The 27,507-nt window shown below is 42.7% G+C and overlaps 1 protein-coding gene across 1 annotated transcript in view; it reads right to left on the reverse strand.

Moving 5' to 3' along the window:
- Window positions 1–7,074: 7,074 nt before the first annotated feature.
- LOC132406506 (hemicentin-1-like) overlaps window positions 7,075–27,507 on the reverse strand; it is a 33,620-nt gene continuing 13,187 nt past the window's right edge. The window contains exons 3-8 of the mRNA XM_059992273.1: window positions 26,954–27,265; window positions 25,125–25,418; window positions 23,809–24,090; window positions 16,259–16,504; window positions 13,805–14,095; window positions 7,075–10,919 (exon numbers count right to left, since the gene is read on the reverse strand). Of these exons, the coding sequence (XP_059848256.1) occupies window positions 10,642–10,919; window positions 13,805–14,095; window positions 16,259–16,504; window positions 23,809–24,090; window positions 25,125–25,418; window positions 26,954–27,265 (1,703 nt within the window). The 3' untranslated portion in view covers window positions 7,075–10,641. The remainder of the gene's footprint in view (window positions 10,920–13,804; window positions 14,096–16,258; window positions 16,505–23,808; window positions 24,091–25,124; window positions 25,419–26,953; window positions 27,266–27,507) is intronic.

Below are 27,507 nucleotides of genomic sequence, written 5' to 3' on the forward strand. Positions count from 1 at the left end.
ACTGACTAACCTCAAATGCCATTTTTGCTGATAATCCACTCACACAAATAAAATAGGATTTGCCCCAATCAAATCAACAAGTCAATCAAGCCCCCAACAAGTTTTAGAATGGCTCCCACCAACTTTTGTTAATGTCCCGGACGAGCCCCCAATTTTGTAACGTACACCGTAACGGGTTAAAAAGAACCAGCAGTAATGGACACACCTGCAGTCTGAGTCTTATGTTATGAACTCTATTTTATTAATAACTACGTGATAAACTAATATAAAACAAGATAAGGTAAACAGGTTAGCAAAGTACATGCTTATATGTAAGTGATTAAGTAAAGTTCCCAAGCTTCTCCCAGCTCAGGTGATTAGATGATACAGTCTTATGATGGTATGGTAAGTAGTCTGTTTAGTTCTGGAAATGATTTGAGTAGAATTTGAAAGAGAGACAGAGAGTTGTTTTGTCTTTCCAGTGCTGATGCTATCGATCTTTCACGTCATCCTCTTGCTCCTGGAACTTATCAAAGTCACCGACTTGTGATCACAAAAAGAGAACTGCTAGATTTTCACAGAAAGCTATCAACACAGACGAGGGTTAAAAACACTGATAGCTCCCCATCAGTCATTCGTTTGTCCACACTGTGAGCAAAAACCCCACCCATGGCACACAAAGCTCAACCAGTGTCTTCCTTGGTGTCTGGTGTGTCTTGTGTGTCTGATTACAAATCCAGTCGACCTTGTATATATATCACAAGCTCTGACTACTAGCTGTCCATCATATAGCTCCGCCTTTCAGTTTCCAAGGCAACTCACAGACTTTCACTCTCTCTGTTGCTGAAATAGCACACATGCTGTTTGCTCCCTCTCTCTCTTTTTAAAGGAACAGTCCACTTCAGAATAAACCTTCAGATCTTGTCACAGCAATAATCTTGAAAGTGTGCAGAGAAAATTTTCAAGGACATTGCCAGGATTTGAGGACATGATTTATAGGGAAAGGTTGAATAGGTTCGGACTTCATCTTTTGGAATGCCTTTCTCTGCATGGCACAAGAAAGGTTGGGGACCCGTGTCACAGGGTGAAAGATCAACCTGAGGGAGAACTTCTTCACTCAGAGGGTGTTGGGAATGTACAACAAGCTGTCAGTGGAAATGGTAGATGCAGGTTCAATTGCAATATTTAAGAGAATTTTAGATATGTATTGGAGGGGTGTGGACTGCCATGATCTGGCTGGGGGTAGATGGAATAAGGCACCAGATCAAGCTAACATGGACTTAAAGGGCCAAAGGGCCTCATTCTGTGCTGTAGTGCTCAGTGGCAATAGAGAACCATTGAATCAAAGTAGGAACAGAAGCATCTTTCCATTTCAACAAAATAGTCCTTCTGGCCAATAATATAATAAATGCAATTACATGTTGGTCTGATAGAGAAATACCATGAATATATTGAGGGATTATACCAAACAGAACTGTCAAATTGTTAGGTTTAAAAATTAATTTTTAAAACTTTAGAAATTGTAGAGAAAAGAGATTTCAAAAAATGTTTCAACACGGAACACGACCAAAACATTTGTGTCAATATGGCTGTGTCGGTTTTACATCCAACACACTGACCATCAACATTAGGAAACATTTTAGACAGTCTCTCCTTTGTCAAATAGTAATGATGTACAATTTTAAATTGAATTAAAAAGTGACTAGCACAGATTGAAGAAGAGTGAACCAACTTCAAAATCCGCAACAAATCATGTTAAGCTCTCTCTCCCAATCTTGCTTAATCTTAAGTGAAGGGTAATTGTGCTGTTGTAACAATAAATTTCAAATTTTCCCAATAAAACCTTTCACTAAAGGGTTTATTTAAAAATAATATCTAACAGGTCAGAATCCTGTTTATATGGTAAATTACTTAAATATTCTTGTAACAAGTGTCTGACCTGAAGATATTGCAGGAAATGTGAATATGAGAGAGTGTATTTAGTTACTAATTTCTCAAAAGACATCAATCAGCCATCTTGGAGCATATCCATGAAGGACTAAACTCGTTATTCCTCCAAAGAAGAAAGGTAGGATCACTTAATGAAGATTTAAATAAATATTTTGGATAAATTAAACTAAAAAGTTTAAATCTTTTAAGATTGAAAAAATTACAAAACTGGAACCGAATTCAGAATGACTGCTTAATCACAGGGTATAAATTTAAATTAGTAATTTTGGCCAGTTGTAGAGAAGCTCTGAATTACAAGGTTAAGTGAAACAGTTTCACGGCATTCAATTCCAAATCAGCCCAAGGTGGTCGTTCCTTTTTATCAGCCCAATATAACCAAAAACACATATAACCTATATTAATAGCCCAGTAATACATTCTTAAATTAGGCAAAGCAAGACCTCCATCCTTTTTTAATTTTTGTAAATGATATTTACCAATTATTGGTCTTTTATTATTGCAAACAAAAGATGAAATAATAGAGTCAAACTGATCAAAATACTTCTTAGTTAAAAAATAGGAATATTTTGAAATACATATAAATATTTTGGTAAAATCATCATTTTAACTGCATGAATTCTGCTGGCTAATGAAAGTGTAAGTAGATTCCATGTACAATATAATTGCTTCATAAAATCCACTAAAGGAACCAAATTAGCTTTATAAAGGTCTTTATGACTTTTAGTAATAATATTACCTAAATATTTAAAAGAGTCCGTAACTCTAAAAGTAATATCATCATATATAGAAGCAGAATCATATAGGGGAAATAATTCACATTTATGAAGGATTAGTTCAAATCCCAAAAACTTTCCAAATTCATTCAATAGTTTCAATAAACTAGGAATGGATTCTTCAGGATTCCAAATATAAAATAAGAGATTAGTAAACACAAAGTACACTGCAGAAACTGTGCTCAAATCAACACATACAAACAAGCTGGATGAACTCAGCAGGTCAGGCAGCATCCGTTGAAATGAGCAGTCAATGTTTTGAGCCAAGACCCTTCGTCAGTTCCTCGGACCTTTCGAAGGCTCTCGGCCTGAAATGTTGACTGTTCATTTCAGCGGATGCTACCCGACCTGCTGAGTTCATCCAGCCTGTGTGTACATGTTGATAAACTAAGAGGATGAATAAATAACATTTAACAGTCTCTGAATATTAGAGAAGGGAGAACGGCCCTTTAAAAAGCTGTTTGGTCTTGCGAGATAATTTCAGCAGGAAAATTCTCCAGCCAATTAACCATTATTTTTGAAAGAATTTTAGCATCTACATTTAATGATGATCTGCGTCTATATGAAGCACAGTCAGTAGGGCCTTTATCTTTCTTAAGAATTAAAGAAATAGAAGCTTCATAAAATGTGGGAGGTAACTCTTCTATCAAAAAAGAATCTTTAAGCATTTCCAACACATTTGGAGAAAACAATTTTTCAAAATTTTTAAATAAAATCCTACATAACAACCATCCAGTCCATGAGCTTTACTGGATTACATTGAAAAATTGGCTTTCTGTATTTCATTTGCAGTAATAGGAGCTTCAAGAGTTTGTAGATCTTCAAAAGAAATTCGAGGAAAATTGATCTTTTGTAAAAAGGCATTCATTTCAGAAGAATAAACTGGAAACAGATTTATAAAGTTCAATGCAAAAGTCTTGAAAAATTTTATTCATATCTTCATAATTACATGCTAAACTACCATTTCCCTTATGAATTTATAAAATTTGTCTTTCAGCTCTAGCTGCTTTTCATTGAGACTCTAATAGCTTATTATTTTTATCAGCAAACACTTAAAATTGACTTTTCAATTTATGCAAATTTCTATCAATAGGATGTTAATAATAAATTATATTGTGATTGGAGTTCAATGGTTGTTTGAAAATATCAATGTTAGGAGAGATTGCATAAATATTATCCAAGTCTTTAATTTGTTTTGAAATCTTATCTAACTCTGTTTTTATCTGTTTCTTAAGCTTAGATAAATAGAGATTATCTGACTGCGCAAAAATATCTTTAAATGTATTCCATATAATCAATTTCGACACATCTCCTGTATTATTCAAAAGAAAAATATCTTTTATCTGAGTCTCAATAAATTTGACAAAGTCCAAACTTCATAATAAATTTTCTGGAAAATGCCAAGGCAAATTTACGATAACAACATCATTCAATTCAAAAGCTAAGCTTAAAGGCACATGATTCCAGAGAATGATAGCATCATATTCACAATTCTGGACTTTGGACAAACATTGGAGATCAACTATAAAGTATTCAGTTCTCGAATGTGTACAGACTTTTTCTAAACCGGAAGTTATACAGGGGTTCACAACCTGGGGTCCACAGACTCCTTGCCTTATGGTATTGGTCCATGGCACAAAAAACGGTTGGGAACCCGTGTCACAGAGTGAAAGATCCACCTGAGGGAGAACTTCTTCACTCAGAGGGTATGGAATGTAGAATAAGCTGCCAGTGGAAATAATAGATGCAGGTTGAATTGCAAAGTTTCAGAGATGTTTAGATAGGTATTGGAGGGCTGTGGAGGGCTATGATTTGATGGCCGTAGATGGAATAAGGCACCAAATCAGGCCAACATGTACTGGAAGGGCCAAATAGCCTCATTCTGTGCTGTACTGCTCAATGTCTATTTATCATCCACTATTTCCTACTTTTTCCTTTCAGCATCAGCAGATCACATGATCAGAGGCCTCCCCTCTATTGATTCACTTCATATTTTGCTTCTAATTCTAGGAAAGTAATCGTTCATCTCTATTCTTACAACCCTAGAGGTCGTTGAGTCTCTCATTTCTCTTGAAGTTTCCAAGGTCAAGCTACTTGGTATTTCAGTGACGTGGAGTGGAACAGGGTTAGAAAGAAGAGGGTGAAGTATGGTTTAAAGTTAATATAACTTTATAAAACAACACAGCTCTTGGGAGTACTGTATCCCCTAATGTGAATTGTGAATAAGATAAAGTAGCTGACATTTAATCCTGAATTTCCACTTCCTTCTCATCAGTTCAATGTCTATTTTCAGCACCATGATTATCAACTCCTTTACGTTCTGATGTTGCTCAGGAAACTTAGAACAGAGAACAATCCAGCACAATACAGGCCCTTTGGCCCATAGTGTTGCGCCAACTTGTAACCTGCTCCCTGATCAATCTAACCTTTCTCTCCTCCACAGTGCATAACTGTGTATTTTTGATTTCATCCAAGTTTTTAGCAAAGGGAAATTGGGAGAATTCTTGAAGGATGAATGCCTTGATTGAGATCATTTCACTCTAATGCACAACGTCCTGGAAAGTCAAATCCACTTTCTGTATTTACCATGTAGTTATGTTTTGTGGTGTATCTGGCAAAGGATGAGATTAAACAGTGTCTCCCATGAAAGAAGCCCAAACTCAATCACATCCTGTATTCTGATCTCCCTCTTTAGAATCAGAATTTAATATCACTGCCATATAGTATGTCATGAAACTTGGTGCTTGTGGCAATAAATAAAAATACATAAATTACAATGTGTAGCCCTCTGTTAGCCTCGATAGACCATGGATTTGCACCTTGGAAAGTTTCCAAGGCGTAAGCCTGGGCAAAACTTTTTTATGGAAGACCCACAGTTGTCCAAGCTGCCCTCTCCCCTCTCCCAAGTCTCCCCTCTCCACACCACCGATGCTGTCCAAGAGAAGGGCATCAGGACCCACAGAGCTTGGCACTGGTGTCGTTGCAGAGCACCGTGTGGTTAATTGCCTTGCTCAAGGACACACACAATCTCAGCCAGGGCTCAAACTAACAACCTTCAGATCACTAGACAAATGCCTGAACCACTTGGCCATGCACCAACACAATAAGGAATAGTCGTATATGTAAAACAGATGGATTTAGTGCAAAAAGAGAGCAAAAAAAAGTGAGATGTTGTTCATGGGTTCATTCATTGTCCAGTTGTGCATATATGCAGTTCAGAGCAGAGGAGGTCCCTGCAATCACAATAAAGTCCAAAATACATTACAGCTTGGAGGTTCCCATCAGAAAACTACTTACTATCAGCCCCAGTGCAAAACTGCCTGTATAAAAACAAACTGAGCATCACACTCCTTGTCAGGAAAACTATTTCAGTCACAGTGCTCATGTCTCGGAATAAAGTGCAGTCTCACCATGTTATTGGTTAAAAATCCCGATCCTCCCAACCAGCAAACAGAAACTGAAAGACCACAAGATGCAGCCTCCCCTTCTGAACATCTTGCACAATTGACACAATAGTCCTCGTACACAAGTTACACACAGTATTTCTACAGTTTCAACAACGCTCTTCCGCACCAACAGTGTGTAGCTCCTCTTCCCCTGTCATCAGGTTCCAGATTGCAGCTGTGGTTGAAACCCTTGTTTTTCCTCACACCCCTGCTGTGCTCCTGTCAGCAAAGTTTTCAACTAACTTCTGTCGTGTATGTGATATTTCAATGATATTTGAGTAATTATGTATATATGTTGTTTAATTAGGGATTCTTGTTCATTAAATAATTAATTACAGGTTATGTGTATAATTACGTTAATCACACTTGTCATCACACTACCATGTGATATGTGTGTCCTTTGCTTAAGGGAAATACGAAGTTACACACATATTCCCAGACACTTGAATCTTCTTTGAATTAGTTTAATGTTCTGAAGCTACAAAACTTAACGATGGTAACGAGGATGGGATCATAGTGTGTGAGTACAGCATGTGATGTCACCATTTCCCTTACCTTTTTGAAAGCCACCTCACACTGCTTTGTCCATTGCCATTTCTTCTCGATCTAAAGGAATGAGTTCAAGAGGCGGAGCAGGTTTGGCAGGAACCTTTTACAGTCGCTTACAAATCCTAAAAAGGACCGGAACCATGCCTTGGGGCATCCATCAGTGGGTTAAATCGATGGGTTGCTGGGTGATGTAGCTCAAAAGGCCAGAAGGTCCTGTCCCGTTCTGTATCTCAATAAATCAAAAATAGACGGTGAGAAACATCTGCAGAACCCTGTGGGTGTTGGACATTGTGCCTGATGTGTGATCAAGCACACCGGACTGAGACATGGCTTCAGTTGCTTCCAACACCAGGCACTGTGTGAAAAGATTTTTCTTACCAACATTGATGTTTAATTGTGCTTCACAGACAAAATATATTTTTTCAAAATATACATTCACTTTATTAAAATTTACTTATACAAACATGATGACTAGAAACACCCTTTTATGTTAGTATCAACAATGTTGCTGAGCGGTAGGAACATGAATACCAGTGCTGAAAGATTGTCTGCACAAGACATGGCTTATCAGTGTCTATTTAATATAACACACAGTAAATATCAGTCAGCGGCTGCAACAAAAGCTTAAAAATATGACAGTGAAACACGTACTGATATACTGTAACAGAAACAGTTTAGAATACAGTATAAATCATCTGCAATTGGATTGAGTCCACAATGTTGTTACGTAATGACAGAAAGCTCAAGGCACGGAAAAGTACTGAGCCTGATTATTTAGATTTCAGAAACACAACTGGGTGAGTCCAAAACTGAGGCAGAATGTAATGTGAAAAGTAATTTAGCAAAAATTAGTAGTTACAGGAATAAAATGGACATATGACAGCTAATTTATCACATTGGGGTATAGTACTGGTGGGGACAGGTCTAATTCTGTAACACTGGAGTACGGTAATGACAGGGTAGGGTCTGTAATTGTGTAACACTGGGGTACGGTAATGAAGGGGAACGGTCTGTAATTGTGTAACACCAGGTACAGTACTGGTGGGGGTTTGTCACTGTTTAACACTGGTATATAACATTCCACACTCTGCCAGATTCTGTTCTAACTCCACTCATACCACTGGCCCCCACCCTGGTGTTCATGGACCCCTCAGTTAATGGTAGGGGTCCATGACATCAAAAAGGTTGGGAACACCTGACTGACAGGTTGCATAGCGGGCTGTATCTCACTGAGTCAGTGTACAGGAAAGAGACAGGTAGACAAATAACTGAGTCAGTATGCAGGAAGGAGACAGATAGATAAAAAACTGAGTCAGTATGCAGGAAAGGGACAGATAGGCAACAACCCTTCCCAGCGCAGGAAACACCAAAGAGCTGCTCATTGACTTTTAGGAGGTCTGGGTTGGGGTTGAGGGGTGGTGGGTGGTGCGGTGCACCCACACCTGTCTGTACAAACTGTGGTGGAGACTGTTAAGGACTTCAAGTTCCTAGCGGTGTGGATGAGCCTCTCCTTGCCCATCCTCACAGATCCCATGGCCAGGAAATGTCGCCAATGCCTCTACTTCCCCCGAGGCTAAACAAAGTAGATATGTCCCCGTTGACACTGACCGATTTTTAATTGATGCAGCATGGGAAGCAGCCTCTCTCAGCTTGGTATGACAACTGCTCTGCCCGTCAACACAAAAAACTGCAGAGGGTGTGGACAGAGCTCTGCTCATCATGGAAACCAGCCTCCCTTTCAGAGACTCTGTCTACACGTCCCCCTCCCTGAAGAAAGCAACTGGCATCATCAAAGACCCCTCCCACCCCGGACATTCTCTCTTCTCCTCTCTCCGTATGGGCCGGAGATACAAGAGTCTGAAAGCACACAGCACCAGGCTCAGGGACTGCTTCTACCCTGCTGTTATAAGTACAATAGACTCTTGACCTCACAACCTGCCTCATTACACTCTAGTACCTTATTTTCTGCCTGCACTGCACCCACTGTCACTGTTACACGTTACTCTGCATTCTGATATTGTTTTCCCTTGTACTACCTCAGTGCACCGTGTGGTGAATTGATCTGTATGCACAGTCAGCAAGACAAGCTTTTCACTGTCTCTCTACATACGATACTGCCCTCATTCCAATTCCAGTTCCAGAGCACGAGGCCTCTGGCAGTAACCACAATTTCAATGGACTCTCAAAACTATTCTGGCTGCAAGACTATTTGAAGTACACTCCCTCCCAGACCTGACCTTGTTCTAGATGCAGAACATGAATGGTGGTCAAGTGTTTAAGAAGGCTGGACAAATATATGCCAATATTTATGCACATTTGACACCATCTCTCTACTTTGAACTTTATTTTTATATTAGTCTTTAGTTGCTTGTCACACCAATACACCACAGCAAATTCCTAATTGTATATGACAAATAAAATTGATTCTCTCTTTATTATGATATTTCTTTATAATGGATATCAATTTCAGGTAAAAGGAATTTTCCCTCCACCCCCCTCTTCTTCTGTTCCCCACTCTGACTCCTTAGCTCTTCTCACCTGCTCCTCCTCTTTCCCTTTCTCCTCTGATCCACTCTCCAGCCTGTTACCTTTCCCACCTGCCTTCACATCTCATTTTCAGGCTATCCTGCTTCCCGTCACCCTACCATTTAATTCTGTTGTCTTCCCCCTTCCTTTCCAGTCCTGATGAAGGGTCTCGGCCTGAAACGTCGAGTGTTTATTCATTTCCAGAGGTGCTGCCAGACTTGCTGTGTTCCTCCTAAATTTTTCAGTGTTGCTTACAACATATCCCTGCTTGTCAACTGTGTAAAATGAGAAATGTTAGCCCTGAGAATTGTGTACAGCTAGACTTTCTGGAGAAACTAACCATTTATTTGCATATTTTTCTGAATGATTTCGATGATTCAGACAAAAGAAAAAAAGTTAATTTATGTTGATTATAAATGCACCTCTCGACAAACAGGTGGTGTACCTCCACCTACATGTTAGAAGAAGCCATCTCAGGTATCAGGATGGCTACTCTTTCTGAAAGTGGAAGTCTGTGTAACAAGAGGCAAAGTTTCAGGGTGACTGGGTGGTCATTGGGGACTGAATTAGGGAGGAATTTCTTCTCTCCAGCTGTAAATTGACGGAATTCTTCATGCATGGGTTGTGGATGCGCCATCACTAAATATATTCAATGGAATTGGGTCCAGGTAGGATTAGAAGACAAATTTATTTAAAAACATAGAAAACCTACAGAACAAAGATGTGCCGAACAAGTCCCAACCTTAGACATGACCAGGCTTACCCATAGTCCTCTATATTGTATTTCAGGAGTGCACTTGGACAGAATGCCAATGGACACCAGTGGATGCTTAAAAACAAGAGAGAGACACCGTGTGGTCGGGGCAGGGAACTGCAGAGTTTAACACTGAAGGCAGCTGCAAGCACAGCTCCCCCTAGTGCGGGGATGAATCAGCAATGGACAGCCAGAAAGTCCTTGGGGAGTTGTGTCACTGGAGGAGATTACAGGGATAGAAAGCGATCGGATATCGACTATTTAAACAAGAGGATGATAATGATGCAAAAGGTGTTGTCTCACATTTTATCCATTTGCAACAGAATATAAAGAGAATATTTGTGTCATTTAAGCAAATAGTTACCATGGAAGTAGACGATTGCAACACGTGAACAAGTCTATAATCCAATGGTAATTTCCATGAGGGGGACGGAAAGATGCTGGGCTCAAATGCCCTTCCTGCTGAAGTAGCCCTGATGGCCATGTTCAGGTGGTGACTCCGTGTTTGTAGAAATCCAAATCAACATTTTGATGAATTGATTCAAAACAGCCTGGAATTCAACACTCTTGGGAGTGAAGTGTCCTTGCATTTAGCACAGTATATGTTGCCGGTAGACTGTAGTATTGGAATCAGCAATGTCCCTCAGTAACAATAGTCATTAAATTATTGTTTTATCTGCGCAGAATTGATTGGTGTAACACCATTTATATTAGTCTGTGAGTGGTTATTGTTTAGAACTTTGTCTGATTTCACTTCTTTTAAAGGAAAAGATTCATGATCATTCCCAGAAGGGATTTCCTGATTTTCGTGTGGTACTGCATTCATGACCTTGTAATGCCCTGTTTTCCGAGCTCTGTGTATTAGGAACCAGGCGACTACCAGCACGAGAAACACTATTAGGATGGGTATCAAGATCTGCAGCATCATCTTCCAATCAACACCTGGGGAACATGCACAAAAGCCATGACACAATCATTAACCGTCTCAGGCAAGTACATCAATTGTAAAACCACTGATTCTTTTGACAATCCCAGAATTTAGTACATTTCATGGACCTTACTGGTTTATCTCCCACGCTTTCTCATTTTCTAAAAAACACATACTACACAACAAACATTTTGACATCACAATCGTTCTTGCCAAATTTCACCCAGCAAGTCCCAGAAACAAACACAAGGTCACATGGCTGCACATCAGTGGCAGCAAGCAACGATCCCACTCCCCACCCCCCAGCAAAAAAAAGCAGGCTGTTTAATTCCTCGGCTGAAAGACAGCACCTCAGAGAGTGCTCCCTCAGGTTGGAAGCCCGTGATGAGCTGTGTGCCCAGGGTTCAGAGTGAGGCCCATCGCTATTTGGTCGAGAACATACAGGGACATGTTTAGAAAGTTTGCAGATGTCAAGAGGCACAGCTAGCATCATAGACAGTGAAGATGATTATCAGGAATTGCAGAGAGATCTTGATCAGCTATGTAACTAAACAGAGGAATAGCAAATGGAGTTTAATTCTGATATGATGGCAAGTTAACAGTGGTTAGCACAGCTTTACAGAACCAGCGACCCAGGTTCAACTGTCTCTATGGAGATTGCATGGAGTTCCTCCCACAGTCCAAAGATGTACCAGTTGGTAGGTTAATTGGTCATTGCAAACTGTCTCGTGATTGGGCTCGGGTTAAGTCGGGGGTTGCTAGGCACCGTAGCTCGAAGGGCCGGAAAGGACTGTCCCGTGCTGGAACTCAATCGATCAATCAGTGCAAGGTGTTGCATTTTGGGAAGTGAAATCGGTGTAGGACTTTTCACAGTGAACGGCAGAGCCCCGGGGTGTGCTGTGGAACAGAAAGTTCCAGGGATCTCAGTTCCATTAAAGTGGTGTCACAGGCAGACGGTATGGGGACAAAGGCTTCTTCAGTCAGAGCATCGAGGGCAGCAGCTGTACAGGATGTCAGTGGGGCCACATTTGGAATAGTGTTCCCTTCTGCTTGTCCTTTCGTACGAAAGATGTTGCCACCCTCACACACATCTCCTGAATTTTACGACCATCCGTGCTCACTCCATTGTCTCACCACCTTAACAGTGATCGAGGTCCTCTTGTCCTTACCTACAACCCCGTGAGCCTCTGCATCCAACACATCATTCTCCTCAATGTCCACCATCTCAAAGGATTCTACCACTAAACATATCTTTACCTCCTCACTCTCTCTGCAGAGATCACTCCCTCAGTAATTCCCCCATTTTTCCCTCCTCATTAAACTTTCTCCTGGCACATAGCTCTGAAAGTGGCCAAAGTGCTAGAGCTGCCCTTTCACATCCTCCCTCACGTCCGTTCAGAGCCCCAGACAGTCCTTCCACGTGAGGCAACACGTCCCCTGTGAATCTACTGGGTTGACTATTGTGTCCGGTGCTCCCAAAGTGGCCTCTTCTACATTGATGAGATCCACCGTTCATCAGGGGACAGCTTTGTCGAGCAGCTCCGCTCCATCTACCAAAACATTTTAATTCTGATTCCCATTCATGTCCATCCATGGTCTACTTTGTACCAAGATGAGGCCACCCTCAGGGTGAAGGAACACCACCTTGATTTCCCCCTGGGTAGCCTCCAACCTGATGGCATAAATCTCGATTTCTCCTTCCGGTTCAAAAAAAAAATTCCCTCCCACTTTCCTCTTTTGCTATTCCCTCCTGAGAGCTGTTACCTCTTCTGACTTGCCTATCAGCTCCCCCTGGGTCCCCTCCTCATTCCCTTTCTCCTGTGGTCCATCATCTTCTATCGGATTCCTTCCTCTCCAATCCTTCATCTTTCCCATCCACCTAGCTTCACCTATCACTTTCTAGGTATCCCTCCCCTCCACCCACAGTTTTAGTCTGGTGTCTTCCCCTTTCATTCTCAGTCCTGAAGAAGGGTGTCAGACCAAAACGTAGACTGGTATGAACAGTCCAGGGCCATTTACACAGCAGCACTGTTTGAGGCAGAGATCTCAAAGCAAAACAGTACAGATGCTGGAAGTCTGAAATAAAAACACAGGAATAGGAGTACTTGGCAGTAAACAGGGTTAACCTTCCAGACCAATGACTATTCATCAGATCCGACTTGAAGCTCTGTTTCTCTCTTCCAAGATGCTGCTGGACCTGCTGAGTATCCCAACATTTTCTTTCTTCATTACTCTTAAAGGTAGTTTGCCTATTTCAACACACACAAAATGCGGGAGGAACTCAACAGGCCAGGCAGCATCTATGGAAAAGAGTAAACAGTCAAGGTTTTGGACAGAGACACTTCAGCAGGACTCACGAAGTGTCATTATGTTGGGTCCCGGCCTGAAACAGCCACTGGTTACTCTTTTCCACGGATGCTGCCTGGCCTGCTGAGTTCCTCCAGCACCTTGTTAGTGTTGCTTTGGATTTCCAGCATCTACAGAATTTCTCGTTTTTGCCCATTTGCTCCTTTGCTGTTAGTGTGCAGAGGAATAGGGGAAAATAATGAATAACAGGACGTCAATCTCAGGAAACAGACAGAAGCTCAGTTTAACACTCCACCTGACAGCTGGTATGTCTGAGACTGCTTTCTCAGTACTGCACAGGACACCTGCCTGGTTTTAATGCCCAAGTTACTCGAGAGGGATTGAACCGCCAATCTCCCGACTCGAGGGAGGAGTACAATCCAACGAGCCACACACGGTCTGATGTAGAGAGAAACTGTACACCTTTGTTAATCCTGGGCATGTCATAACTCTCAGCGTTTACTCATGATCACATGGGGATGATATCTCGGCTCTGAAAGGGTTAATTATTTACTTTCTCATCCATGCACTGTGACCAAGGTAACTCACTGACCTTCCATCTTGATTTCCACTTGCTTCTCATCTGTTCCATGTGCATTGCGGGCTCTACACGTGTAAATTCCTTTGTGTTCTGATGTTGCCTGGGAAATGTGGAGAACCGCAGGACCGCTGGGAAATGTGGAGAACCCTTTGACGCCCTGACCGGGCTTTTCCCATTCCAGTGTTACTTGGGGGTTTCCAATGGAGTGACAGGTCATTGTAACTTCATCATCTTCTCTGATGAAGACTGTAAGCCCGGACACGATTTTGTTATTTACTGATATAGTTGTGTTTCGTGGTTTATCTGGAAAAGAGTGAAAAGAGTGAAATTAACCAGCCCCTCCCATAGGACACAGAACAGGGTGGGCCCTTTGTCCCATGATGTTGTACCGACCTTTATAAACCTATTCCATCAATAACCCAACCCCTCCCTCCTACACAGCCCATTGTCCTCCATTCTCCTTTCATTCACATGCCTATCTAAGTGTCTTAAAAGTCCCTTATGTATCTGACTCAACACCCACCCCTGACAGTGCAGTCCAGACCCTTCCTCCTTCTCTGTAAAAACCTGCCTCTGACTCCCTGGCTCACCATAAAAGGATCTCCTCTGCTACAGCCATTACCTGCCTGGGAATAAGGCTCTGCTGCCCACTCTTCCTACGCCTCTTACAATCTTATACAATCATCCTCTATGGCTCCAAAGAGCTCAGTCAGCCTTTGCATAGAAGACATGCTCTCTAACCAGGCAGCATCCTGCTCAATCTCCTTTGCACCATCTCCAAAGCTTGCTCATCTTTCCTATAATGAGGCGACTAGACATCACTACACTGTGTATTCAAAGGGCTGGAAAATCACATTGGACCGTGTGCTGAGCTGACTCCTGAGCAGCTGTGGTCAAAGTCCCGAGAGCCTTCATTCCAGAGTCCTCCCTCAGTAAACAAACCATCTCTCCATGTGATGAGCCCAGAACTCTTGTCGTTGTCAGGCTGAGAAACAACAGATTCTCACCCGAGCCACACGAGCTCCTCTCAACCAGAAGCATTTTAAGAGAGCCTAGTGCAGGGAGCAATCCCACTGTCTGCTTCTCTGGTGGGTGGGATTTGGCACCAGCCCACAGTTTTCTCCAGGAAACACAAGGTGAAGAATCTCAGCACTAACTCACCGTGTCCACTGTGGCTCACGGGAGCACCGCCAGTCTCGTTTCAAACAGTTCTGGATTTAAGTTGTACGCCAAAGAGTGGAGCACAAAATCGAGGCCAGGGGTGTTGGTGAGCCTATGGCATGTGTGGCCAGGATGTCAAATGCAGAAACTCTGTTGGCATGCAGCAATACCCCTTGATTCTTTTCATTTTTTTCATTTATTTCAATCTTGTCTGTTATACTTTTATTAATGGTAACATAATGAATGTACAAATTGTTATTTATGTGTAAGTAACAATTACACATTGTTATGGAGTCATCGAAAAGTACAGCACAGAAACAGGCGACCGTAGCCCTCCATATCTCCACCATCCATGAACCTACCCAAACTCTGCATAAACGTTGAAACCGCCACTTGTGCTGGCAGCTCATTCCACACTGTCACACCTCTGAGTGAAGAAGGCTCCCCTCATGTTCTCCTTGAACGTCTCATGTTTCACCCCTCCTCATAACCTCCGGTTGTAGTCCCACCCAATCTCAGTTGGAAAAGCCTGCTGGCATTTACACTATCGATACCCCTCATAATATTGAATATACCTCTGTACAATCTCTTCTCAATCTTCTACATTCTAAGGAATAAATTCCTACTAATAAATAAGGGTATTTACTATAAATAAAGGTTTTTCTTTCAAGGAGTTCATATCTATTTTAACTGATTTAGTAATCAATGATATATATTAACCCCATCATATCACTGCACTGTAAACACTTTATACCATTTTTGATCATGTTGTTCACATTGTAAATCCATGCTTGTATTTCAATATTAATGCACGTTTTATCCACATTCATGCTTTCAACTTTATTTTTACATAATTCTCTATAAATGTTGAATGTTATTGTAATTTGTCACGGTCACACCCTCACCAACACACCACTGCAAATTCCTAATCTATGCTTTGTATATGGTGAATGAAGCTGATCCCTGATAATCTCAGCACAAAATTACCATGACACGCAACAGACATTTTTCAGAAGATCATCACCAATTTGGACACACGACCCCCAAAGGGGTTTGGCACCCCTCATTTAGGCTGACTTTACAGTGGTGTTCTGAGGAGGTCCTACACTGGCCCAGTGCTGTCCTTTAACTCAGACATTAAACTGAAGTTCCATTTTGCAGAGCTGCCAATCCCTTGTGCCCTGGGCATATTTTGTTTGTTTTTTGATCTGACTGTGTGATGATACTGTACAGGCAGGGAATAAAGCAACTTATTCTGCTCCTATGTCTTATGGTCTATTCCACAAAGAAACCTCCTGTACTTACACAAGATCTCTACATCGTGAGAGGAGCTGGTGGAACCAATATTATTGCTGACTCCGCAAATGTACCGACCACCATCTCCCAGCCGGACCGAGGGGATGTGCAGACTCTCACCACGACTGATCGTTTTTCCATCTTTGATCCAGCGCACCTCGGGAACTGGGTTGGCATCTGCGTGACAGGTTAAATTCTGTGATTGCCCTTCAATCCAGTTCTGCTTTTCAGAGATCTGTGCTTCCTTTGGAGGATCTGTAAAGTTGATTAGAAATAGAAATTAAAAGCTGAAAGTTAAGAGCACAGAATTGTTCCTTGGTGATTTTGGTGCTGACCAAGTTCCACTTCTCAGAGTAAGAGAGACTTTTACTTTAATACCCTGTGCTACCACCAAGCGCAGCAAGTCAAACACACTCAGTGGCCACTTTATTAGATATACCTGAAGAGCCCAGTGTGGTCTTCTGCTGCTGTAGCCCATCCACTTCATGGTTCGACGTGTTGTGCATTCAGAGATGCTCTTCTGCACGCCACTGTTTAACAAGTGGTTAGTTGAGTTACTGTCACTTTCCTGTCAGCTTGAACCACTCTGGCCAGTCTCCTCTGACTTTTCTTGTTAACAAGCTGCTTTTGTCCACAGAATCACCACCCACTGGATGTTTTTTTTGTTTTTCACACAATTCTCGGCAACTCTTGTTGTGCGTGAAAATCTCAGTAGGTCAGCAGCTTGAGTTACTCAAACCACCCTGTCTGGCACCAACAATCATTCCACAGTCAAAGTCACTTACATGCGAATGTTTGATCAAAATGCGAATAAACTTTCCTATCTATGGACCTGTCCAAGTGATTTTCAGACCATTTAGAGAGGACTAAAATATAAAAGCAAGGAGGTAATGTTAAGGATTTATGAAGCACTGGTGAGGCCTCACTTGGAGTATTGTGAGCAGTTTTAGGCCCCTTATCTAAGAAAGGATATGCTGAAACATAGAACAGAAATACAGAAACCCTACAGCACAATACAGGCTTTTCGGCTGACAAAGCTGTGCCAAACATGTCCTTACCTCAGAACTACCTAGGCTTACCCATAGCCCTCTATTTTTCTAAGCTCTATGTATCCATACAGGAGTCTTTTAAAAAACCCTATCACTTCCAACTCCACTGCTGCTGCCAGTAGCCCATTCCATGCACTCATCACTCTCCGAGTGAAATACTTACCCATGACATCTCCTTCGTACCTACTTCCAAGCACCTTAAAACTATTGCCCTCTCATGCTAGCCACTTCAGTCCTGGGAAAAAGCCTCTGACTATCCACACAACCAATTCCTCTCATTATCTTGTACACCTCTATCAAGTCACCTCTCATCCTCCGTTGCTCCAAGGAGAAAAGGCCGAGTTCACTCAATCTATTCTCATAAGGCATGCTCCCCAATCCAGGCAACATCCTTGTAAATCTCCTCTGCACCCTTTCTATGGTTTCTATGTCTTTCTTGTAGTGAGGTGTCCAGAACTGAGCACAGTACTCCGTGGGGTCTGACCAGGGTCCTAGATAGCTGTAACATTACCTCTCAGCTCTTAAACTCAATCCCACGATTGATGAAGGCCAATGCACTGTATGCCTTCTTAACCACAGAGTCAAACTGGGTAGCAGCTTTGAGTGTCCTACGAACTCCGACCACAAGGTCCCTCTGTTCCTCCACACTGCCAAGAGTCTTGCCATTAATGTTATATTCTGCCATCATATTTGACCTCCCAAAATGAACCACCTCACACTTATCTGGGTTGAACTCCCACTTCTCAGCCCAGTTCTGCGTCCTATCAATGTCCCACCATAACCTCTGACAGCCCACCACACTATCCGCAACACCTCCAACCTTGGTGCCATCAGCAAATTTACTAACCCATCCCTCCACTTCCTCACCCAGATTATTTATAAAAATCACAAAGAGTAGGGGTCCCAGAACAGATCCCTGAGGCACACCACTGGTCACTGGCCTCCATACAGAATATGACCCATCTACAACCATTCTTTGTCTTCTGTGGGCAAGCCAGTTCTGGATCCACAAAGCAATGTCCCCTTGGATCCCATTCCTCCTTACTTTCTCAATAAGCCTTGCATGGGGTACCTTATCAAATGAATTGCCTCCTAAATTGAAACTGGAGAAGTCTCAAAGGAGCTTCATGAAAATGATTTCTGCATTGAGAGGCTTGTCATAGGAGGAGCGTTTGACGGCTCTGGGCCTGTACTCACTGGTCTTCAAAAGAATGAGGGGAATCTCATTGACACCTATCGAGTGTTGAAAAGCCTCAATAGAGTGGATTTTGGAGAGGAGAGTGGCAGAGTCCGGTGCCAAAGGACACAGCCACGGAATAGAGGGGTTTCCTTTTAGATTGCAGATGAGGAAGAAGTTCTTCAGCCAGAGAGTGGTGAATCTGTGGAATTTGTTGCAACAGGAAACTATGGAGGCCAAGTCATTGGGTATATTTAAGGCGGAGGTTGACAGATTCTCGATTGGTCGCGGCATGAAAGGATGCAGGGAGAAGGCAGGCGATTGGGACTGAGAGGGAAAATGGATCAGCATTGATGAAATGAGAGAGCAAAATCATTGGGCCAAATGGCCTAATTCTGCTCCTTTATCTTATGGTTTATTAAATGTTATTAACATAGTTACCGAAGCACTGTGATGCAGTGACTCTTTTTCAGCTTTATGTCTTTTATAATCTATGTTTTTGCACATTCTTTCTTTCTGCTGTATAAGTGGTTTAATTTTGAAGTTTGATGCTCTTGTTGCCACTGTGCAATTTAAATTTGGCCTGATTTGTAAGTTTTTCTTTGCGAGGGGGTTGATGTTCTTGCAGTTCAGTGATTTTGTTTTTCTGCGTGGGGGAGGGAGGATTTTATGCTCTTGTTGCCGTTACCATTGAAATTTGGGGTGATTTGCACGTTATGTTGTGTGGGGGAGGGGCATGAGTGGCTTCCATATTTTTCTTTATTTCCTGGCTGTCTGAAGAAGATGAATCTCACAGTTATATACTTCATACATACTGTGATAACAAATGAACCTTTGAGACTTTTTTCATCTGGTAGCTCATTCCATATAGCCTCTCGGTGACAAAGCTGCTCCTCAGGGTCCTATTGCACCTTCCCCCTCTCAGCTTAAACCAATACCTGCAAGTTCTAGGGTCCCAACCTAGGATAAGCATCACAATCAATAGCAATACAGCATAACAGTGGCTCCGTTACCCCTAATGGAATTACTTTGTCATCTACTGAGTAATTTGCTGAACTCTGTCAGGGGTTGACAGCAGTAAGCTTCATGCCTGTAGTTGGCAGTGGTTCTCATTTAGAACAGTGAAAGATGTGCATTACAGTATTAATGCCTGTTGAGCATTGGTAACATCCTGCTTTTGAGAAGAGCTGAGGAAGTCTGCAGTTTGCAGCAATTCCACACAGTGGTCGTGCATCATGCATTTTGATATTGAGCCTCAACTCTTTTAACCCTCCCTGCACTCCCATTCCTTCCCTGAGATCCTCAAAGGAGAGACAATGAGCATTATTTCAATGTTGGTGGAAATTGTATAATTCCAATACTCCACCTTCGATATAGCAACAGAAAGGAAAGGTGACAAGTTACAGATCAGAATCAGATTTAATATCACCAGTATAGCTCAATGACGATTTGTTAAATATAAAGGAAGCTGAATTACACCAAGTATATGTCTATTAAATAGTTAAATTAAAATAAGTAGTGCAGAACAAAAGTCATGAGGTAGTGTTCATGGGTTCAATGTCATTTAGAAATCAGATACCACCTTCTAGAAGATTTGGGCGGGTATCAGAACCCATCCCGGACTTGATTCAGGATCTCTTATTCCCCAAACCTCTCCCCACTCCCCACTCCATACTCTCTGGAACATCCAGCATTAGCCAACCTGAGGTCCCCAAAAGTGCCTGACTAAGAGTCATCGATCTGAACTGTTAACTTGGCCCAACTTGTGTGTTGCCAACATTGTGTTTTTGTTTCTGAATTGTCCCAGTGCTTCCCCCACCTCTTTGTTTACTCCTTGAAAAGTCCTGTTGAACTGAGTCACAGGGACATGTCGGACAGGCTCGGACTGTATTATCCGGAGTGTGTGAGACTGATCTTATAAAGGTGTATAAAATCACAATTATTATCTCATGTTCTGGTTATCTAATGCTATTTATTTCAATTTGTATTTGCAGTTTACTGCCTTCTGATCTCTCATTGATCCTGTTCTAGTTACTATTCTGTGGATTTGCTGAGGATGCCCAGTGGTTAATGAATCTCAGGGTTCTATGTGGTGACGTGTATGAACTCTGACAGTAAATTTACTTTGAACACGAGGGCACATGTCTGAGATGAGTGGGAACATGAGACGTGTTTCTCTAGTTTGTGACGTTACAAAACCAGTTGTCACAGAAGAGGGGAACTTGGGGTTCAAAAGGGAACCTACGAAGGACAGAGTTATGTTGGCCTTTGTTAACAGGCTGGCCAGGTGACAGGAAACCTCGAGACAAAATGTTTCAGTGGGTTACAGGATCACAACGTGGAAAGCTGTCCAGGTACACTCCACTGACAAAGAGCAGAACAAAACCAACACAATCATTTGGTGTTTGCTCCCTGACGTGGGAATACTGTTTATTCCAGTTGTTCACCGGTTACTGAGTCACCAAAAGCTTTGCACAATCACCTTCCCCAGACGGACGGCATTAGTTCACGAGGGAAGCTTAGCAGTGGCGTAAGAGAAATCAGAAACAGGTAACAGACGTGGCCATGTCAGTGTCGCAGGCTCCAAAGAAACGAATCAGCAAAACAAAATATACAACGTTTTCATTGGGAAGTGTGAGGGGGAGGGGGAATCAGGAAATGGAGTCGTTGGAGGTGGGGGGGTCACAGAGGGGGCACGGGAGTTGGAAGGCAGAGAGGGGTTGTGTGTGGGAATTCAGAGAGGACATATGGAGGCAGAGAGAGGGCACAGGGGGGTTCAGACGGGGGCATGGGAAGGGGGTCAGAGGGCACTGGGAGTCAGAGGGGGGCAATGAGTGGACTTGGGACTCAAGCCGCGAGTTCACTTGCTTTTCAGCCACTGGGGGTGAGGCGTCTGAGCCGTCATGCCCTACCGCGGGCAGCATAGCGCTGTAGTGGTTGATTGAAGATTCCATTTGAACTGAGGGGTCTGGACTATATGTATTTAGATTTGTCTGCTTGTGTCTTTATTACTATTCAATATATTCCTGTATCTGTGAGGACTGGGCCTCTACGCCACGGTATCGCCTAGCAGACATTGGGCATCGGGGCCAGTCGAGAGATGATCACAGTGACTGGGGGGCTGGACTATATACGTGCATAATCTGTGTCGTCGTAATTTACTGATGATCTATATGGGTTTGTTGATTTGAACGTGCAAGAACTGGGCATCAAGTGGAGATGCTTCCTGGTGGGATGGGGGGAGTGTAGCAGGCAAACCTGGACTCTCTTTTTCCGTGAATGTGTTCTTGTGTGTGACTGTCTGTAATGTGTTTTAGCACCTTGACCCCATTATTAACACTCTCTCCTTTGCCTGTATTCATCTATGGTTGAATGACAATTAAACTTGAATTGAACTGAAGAAGATTTCACTTGGTTTGGGTTTAGACGGAGCAAATAGTGATCAGGTGACCCTGTCAGTGGATGGTTCAAAGTCCTTCGAGTCAGAGTCCCAGGCAACCATGGGGAGTTGAGTGGAACTCGTTCATGTGGAGTGTTTCTGATGTGGAACTCTCCTCCTGAGGGCTGAGGGGAATGGAATCAATCAGGCTGAAGGATGGGCTCGTGGGAAAGTAGGGTGCAAGGGCAATGGGGCTAAATGGATTAATTTGAAAAGAGCAGGGAAGGTCTTGATAGGCTGAATGGCCTCATTGTAATGATTCAAGGATATAATTTTTATTCTATTTAGAGATATAGTACGGTTACAGGCCTTTCAGGGTCTACGATCCTACACCACCCAATTACACATGTGACTATGTATCTATGTCTATGAAGGTGACTCTTTGGCAGTCCCTGCATGTTCAATACTTGTTCCACTACACTGTGAGAGTCCCACCCTCAAACGGATCAGGATTGAACACCATTGACCAGCCCTCGGCCCACTCTTCAATAACCAGGTTGCCACTGCAGTTACTGATAACTGTATTTACTGCCTACAATACCATTGGTATCATCTGCAAACTCAGGCCTGGTACATTCACACCCAAATAGTTTCTACTTGTATAAATAATGAACAACAAAGATGCCAGTAGCAGTCTCTGCAGGATACCATTAATCACAGGCCTTCAGCCCAAGAAACAGCTTTCCACCATTCCCCTCTGCTTCCGACTGGCAAACCATTTGTGAATCCAGTTAACCATCTCTGCCCTGTCCCTCCTGACCACCATCCTCATGGTCCCCACTTCAAAAAACTCTAACCGATTTGTCAGACAAGATTTGATACTCGCAGAGCCCTACTGATTCTCCCAAATCATCCCTTGTCCATCCAAACCCCAGATTCCCATCCCAACACTGATGTCAGATGTGTTCCCTTATTATTTGTCATATTTACCCAAATTGTATGAATTCCTTTAATATTTCCTTCTAATGAACCTGAGCTAATTTAACACAGGACAGAACGGTTAGCACAACGCTTTACAGTACAGGCGAACAGGGATCATTTCCTGCCACTGCCTGGAAGGAGTCTGTACATTCTCCCTGTCACCATATGGGTTTCCTCCGGGTGCCCTGGTTTCCTCCCACAGTCACCGGTTGGGAGGTTAATTGGTCATTGTAAACTGTCCTATGATCAGGCAAGGGTTAAATCAGGGGATTACTGGGCGGTGTGGCTCGAAGGGCCAGAACGGCCTATTCTGTGCTGTATCTCAATAGATAAAAATAAATATAACACAGTACAAAATAAAAATAAAATATAACTCAGTACAGCCCTTCAGCCCATCTTGTGCACACTGACCAAGATACCATTCTGACAACCTGCACAAGGTCTGTGTCCCTCTATTCCCTGCCTGTATAAATATTATTAAAAGTTAAATCACATCTGCTTCTGTGAGCATGTTCCAGGAAGCGACCACTCTCTACGTAAAAAAAATGACCTTGCACACCTTAAAGTCTTCACTGCCATTCACCCTGACCCCTGTCCCACAAACGGTCATGTTAGCATTGGGACCATGCTGTGTGTGGACAGAGAATACTGTTCCCGATTGTACAACAGGACACTAACGTACAATGGCCCCATGAGTCTCCATAGTGCTGATACATCAAAATAGGAGAGATGATTGATCCAGTCGAACACTCCCAAAGCAACACACACTCAATGCTGGAGGGACTCAGCAGGTCAGGCAGCTGAGGATTTCAGGGTTGGATAAAACTGCACTGGAAAGGAAGGGGGAAGACTGCAGGACTCTCCCGTAGTTTGAGGAGTTCTGCATGGAATGGGAGGAGAGCTGGTTGTTCATTCATCTGCATTTGAAATAAAGAACTCAACAGCCTTTAGTGTCAATAATCAGTTCACTTACACCAGACAGTGAGATTGGTGGACTGTCGTTTAACAATGGTGTTGGAGTGAGGGTGAAGTGTCAGCTCGGCCTCGCAGGTGAACTGCTGTCCATTCAGCTTTGCTCGTGGATTCTCAGTGTGGTAGATAGTCAGCCCAGTACTGGCTGACCTGTTCACTAATATCTCACTTCCCTTCTTCAGACTGAGTTGAAGTTCCCCTGAGACGTTAAACACACTGCAGGTAATATTCACTGGAATACCCTCAGTGGTGTTCGGGATGTGGAATTCAGGGTTGGAGAAAACTGTAACAACAGAAAACATTGTTAGAAACTTTCTCAAAGTGAGTTCTGCAGCCCTTCTGCGCCACTAGACTGAGGTAGCCAATGCAACTTTGTTGAAGTCTGTCTGTGGTACAGCACCCACCTACCTCACTGTGTGTCTAGTGGCTAAAGAAGGTGCTGCCGGAATTATCAAAATCCCCTCCCGCAGTTCCCAGCATCATTCACTCCTGACCCAATCTCATCAAAGCAAATGACACATTGCTTCAGAGCATCCTGCGGAGTGGAACTTTGCAGCACACACACACACACACACACACACACACACACACACACACACCCTTAATTGCTGCCACAAATTAGCAAAATTCACAACACATGTCAATAATAATAAACCGATTTTCTGATTTAACTTTGCTGCAAACTTCTGTCTCCGTTCTATCTAATGATCCATTTGCTGGTGGCTTTTGACCCCACATTCAGTTTCTATCTCTGACAAATTCAATTGCCAGTCGCTGCTTCTGCAACAGGATTTTATCCTGGTACACAGATTTCTGAATGGATGAACACTACCTCAGTATTTGAGCTTTTGCTCTCTTTTGCAATACTATACAGATATGTATATCTTTTTGTAATTTATAATTTGTTCTCGTTATTCTACATAACATTGTACTGCTGTTGCAAAACAATAAATTTCATGAGATATGCCCATGTTCTTGAACAGGATTCTGATTAATGGCCAGACTTAATCATATGCTCCATTAATAAACCCTCGGCTAAATAAATACATCTGCTTCAAGGGTTCAATTGTTCATTTTATAGTCGAAGTGTGGTTGCAGAATATAACTCTCATATTCATCTTCTCCAGATAGCCATGACATTCAGAAAAACTGTGGACGTTGTTGAAAGAAAAGACATTGACCACCCCCCACCCACCCGTCCCCACACAAAAAAGAAATCTGCTCTGTGTTGCTGCCTGTTAACGGTTTAGGAGCGGGGGGGGGGAACTCTGAAAGATAACTGTCTAGTCAAAGTTCTCAATTATCCAGCATACTTACCGTACATGTCAATGGTGATGCTATCATTTTTTGATGAAACTGATGGATAGTCCTCAAAATCTGCCGTGCATTTGAGTTCAGTCTCACCGCTCTCTCGTGGTGTCCATGTAGCTGTTGCCTGGACTGTGGTGGAATCTGATCTACTGGGAACTGAATTCCATTCCTCACCATCCTGAAACCACCTTAATCTCACCTTCTCGGCAGGGTAGATGTATGAGACCTCACATGTCAATGTGGTCTTCTGATTTACTTCTACAGGGTCTCTGTTGAGGATCCTCGGAGGCTCTGGAAAAGCTGCAATACACACAAGAAATTCACTGCACATTGGTTTGCCTTGGCATGTTTCACACACTGATGGAATGATGCAAAACTGACTAAACCTTTATGAGCCTCTGTACACAACCAAGAGTTCATCAAACCCATGCCAGTATCCGCAATTCCATACTTTGCCCTTTCTCTGAACTTCTCCTGCTCTAAAGGCACCCCAAAAATTTAATTCTTTGCTCCTCCCATGAGCAGTGATACAGGAGTGAACTCTCACTGACTTCTCAAGAGTGTGATCTCAATATGTGGCTGGTTTGGGGTGGCATGGTAGTGTAGTGGTTAGCACAACGCTTCACAGTGCGGGTGATCCCTGTTCAATTCCCACTGCTGCCTGTAAGGAGTTTATACATTTTCCCTGTGACCGTGTGGGTTTCCTCCCACAGTCCAAAGACATACAGGTTGGTGGGTTACAGAAACATAGAAAACCCACAGCACAATATAGGCCCTTTGGCCCACAAAGTGGTTTTGAACATGTCCTTACTTGTGAAATTATCCAGGGTTACCCACAGCCCTCTTTTTCTGAGCTCCATATACCTGTCCAGGTGTCTGTTAAAAGACCCTATTGTAGTTGCCTCGACCACCATTGGGTCATTGTAAATTGTCATGCGATTAGGCTTGGGTTAAAATGGTGGATCGGTGGGCAACGTAACTCAAAGGGCTATTCTGTGTTGTAGTCTTTCAATCTATTTTGTTCAGCCCAAACTGGTCCAAGAGAAGGGCTGATCCCTAAAGAATGGTCATAAAGAAAGCTTTTGGCATGTTCCCCTTCATGAATCAAAGTATTGCGTACAGGAGATGGGATGTTATGTTGAAGTTTTGTAAGACATTGGTGAGGGCTAATTTGGAGTATTGTGTGCAGTTCTGGTCACCTACATATTGGAAAGATATAAATGAGGTTGTAGATAGGGTAAATGCTAGCAGGCATTTTGCACTGAGGTTGGGTGGGACTACAACTAGAGGTCATGGATAATGTGAAAGGTGAAAAGTTTAAGGGGAACATGAGGGGAAACTATTTCATTCAAATGGTTGTGAGAATGTGGAAAGAGCTGCCAGTGCAAGTGGTCGATTTCAACACTTAAGAGAAGTTGGGATAGGTACCTGGATGGTAGGGGTATAGATGGCGCTGATGCAGATTAATGGGAATAGGTAGATTAAATAGTTCTGCACAGACTAGATGGGCTGTACTTTTCTATGACTCTATCCAATACCCACCACCTGCACTGACCACCAAGAGGGACACAGGAGTATCGGGTAAAAGTGCCGAATTTGCAGAAGTTTGGAATTGTTTCAGTGATCTGCAGCCAAATAATCTCTTCCACTTCCATGATTCCCTGAAGTTGTAAACTTTCAGTCTTAGTTCAAGATAAATAATTTTTGCTGAACAGATAAAACAAGGAATGTGAAAGTTTTTAAAACAGGGCCACTCATTGCTTATTTTTGCCAATTCTTAACCAATGTGGGGGGGCGGGGTAAGGGAGACAGTTCGATTTCAAAATGGAACTCACAGTACGTTTGCAGAGTCACAGAGGCATTTGCGATCTGTGTGGTCGTTTTAGAGTCCAAGATCAACTCTGCCAAGCAGGTGTACACCATTCCACCATCTGAAATACTTGGAGTGAAATTCAGGACATTCTTCAATGGACCATCTTCCGGGAGACCTGGGTCCTCTGTGGAATTACGTTGAACAACCTCACTCCCTCTGAGCCAGGTGAGTACGAGTCTGTTCTGTGGATAGACCTTCGGGCCAGTGCAATCCAGCTGATATGGTTTGTTAATTTCCAGCACTTCAGGAGGTTGAACAATGCTCAAGTTTCGATCTGTCAAAGGAGAATCATGTTAACAAAATTCATTCAGATTACAAATCTAGATTATACTTGTGTCAAACATAAGAAAATCTGCAGATGCTGGAAATCCGCAGCAACACACAGAAAGTGCTGGAGGAACTCAGCAGTCCAGGCAGCATCTATGGAAAAGAGTAAACAGTCAATGCTTCGAGTCGAGACCCTTCATCAGGTTTGGTAGGAGACAGGGAGAAGTCTGAACAAGAAGGTGGAAGGAG

Source organism: Hypanus sabinus, chromosome 16, assembly GCF_030144855.1.
Source record: "Hypanus sabinus isolate sHypSab1 chromosome 16, sHypSab1.hap1, whole genome shotgun sequence".
In the NCBI taxonomy this organism is placed as follows: Eukaryota; Metazoa; Chordata; class Chondrichthyes; order Myliobatiformes; family Dasyatidae; genus Hypanus; species Hypanus sabinus.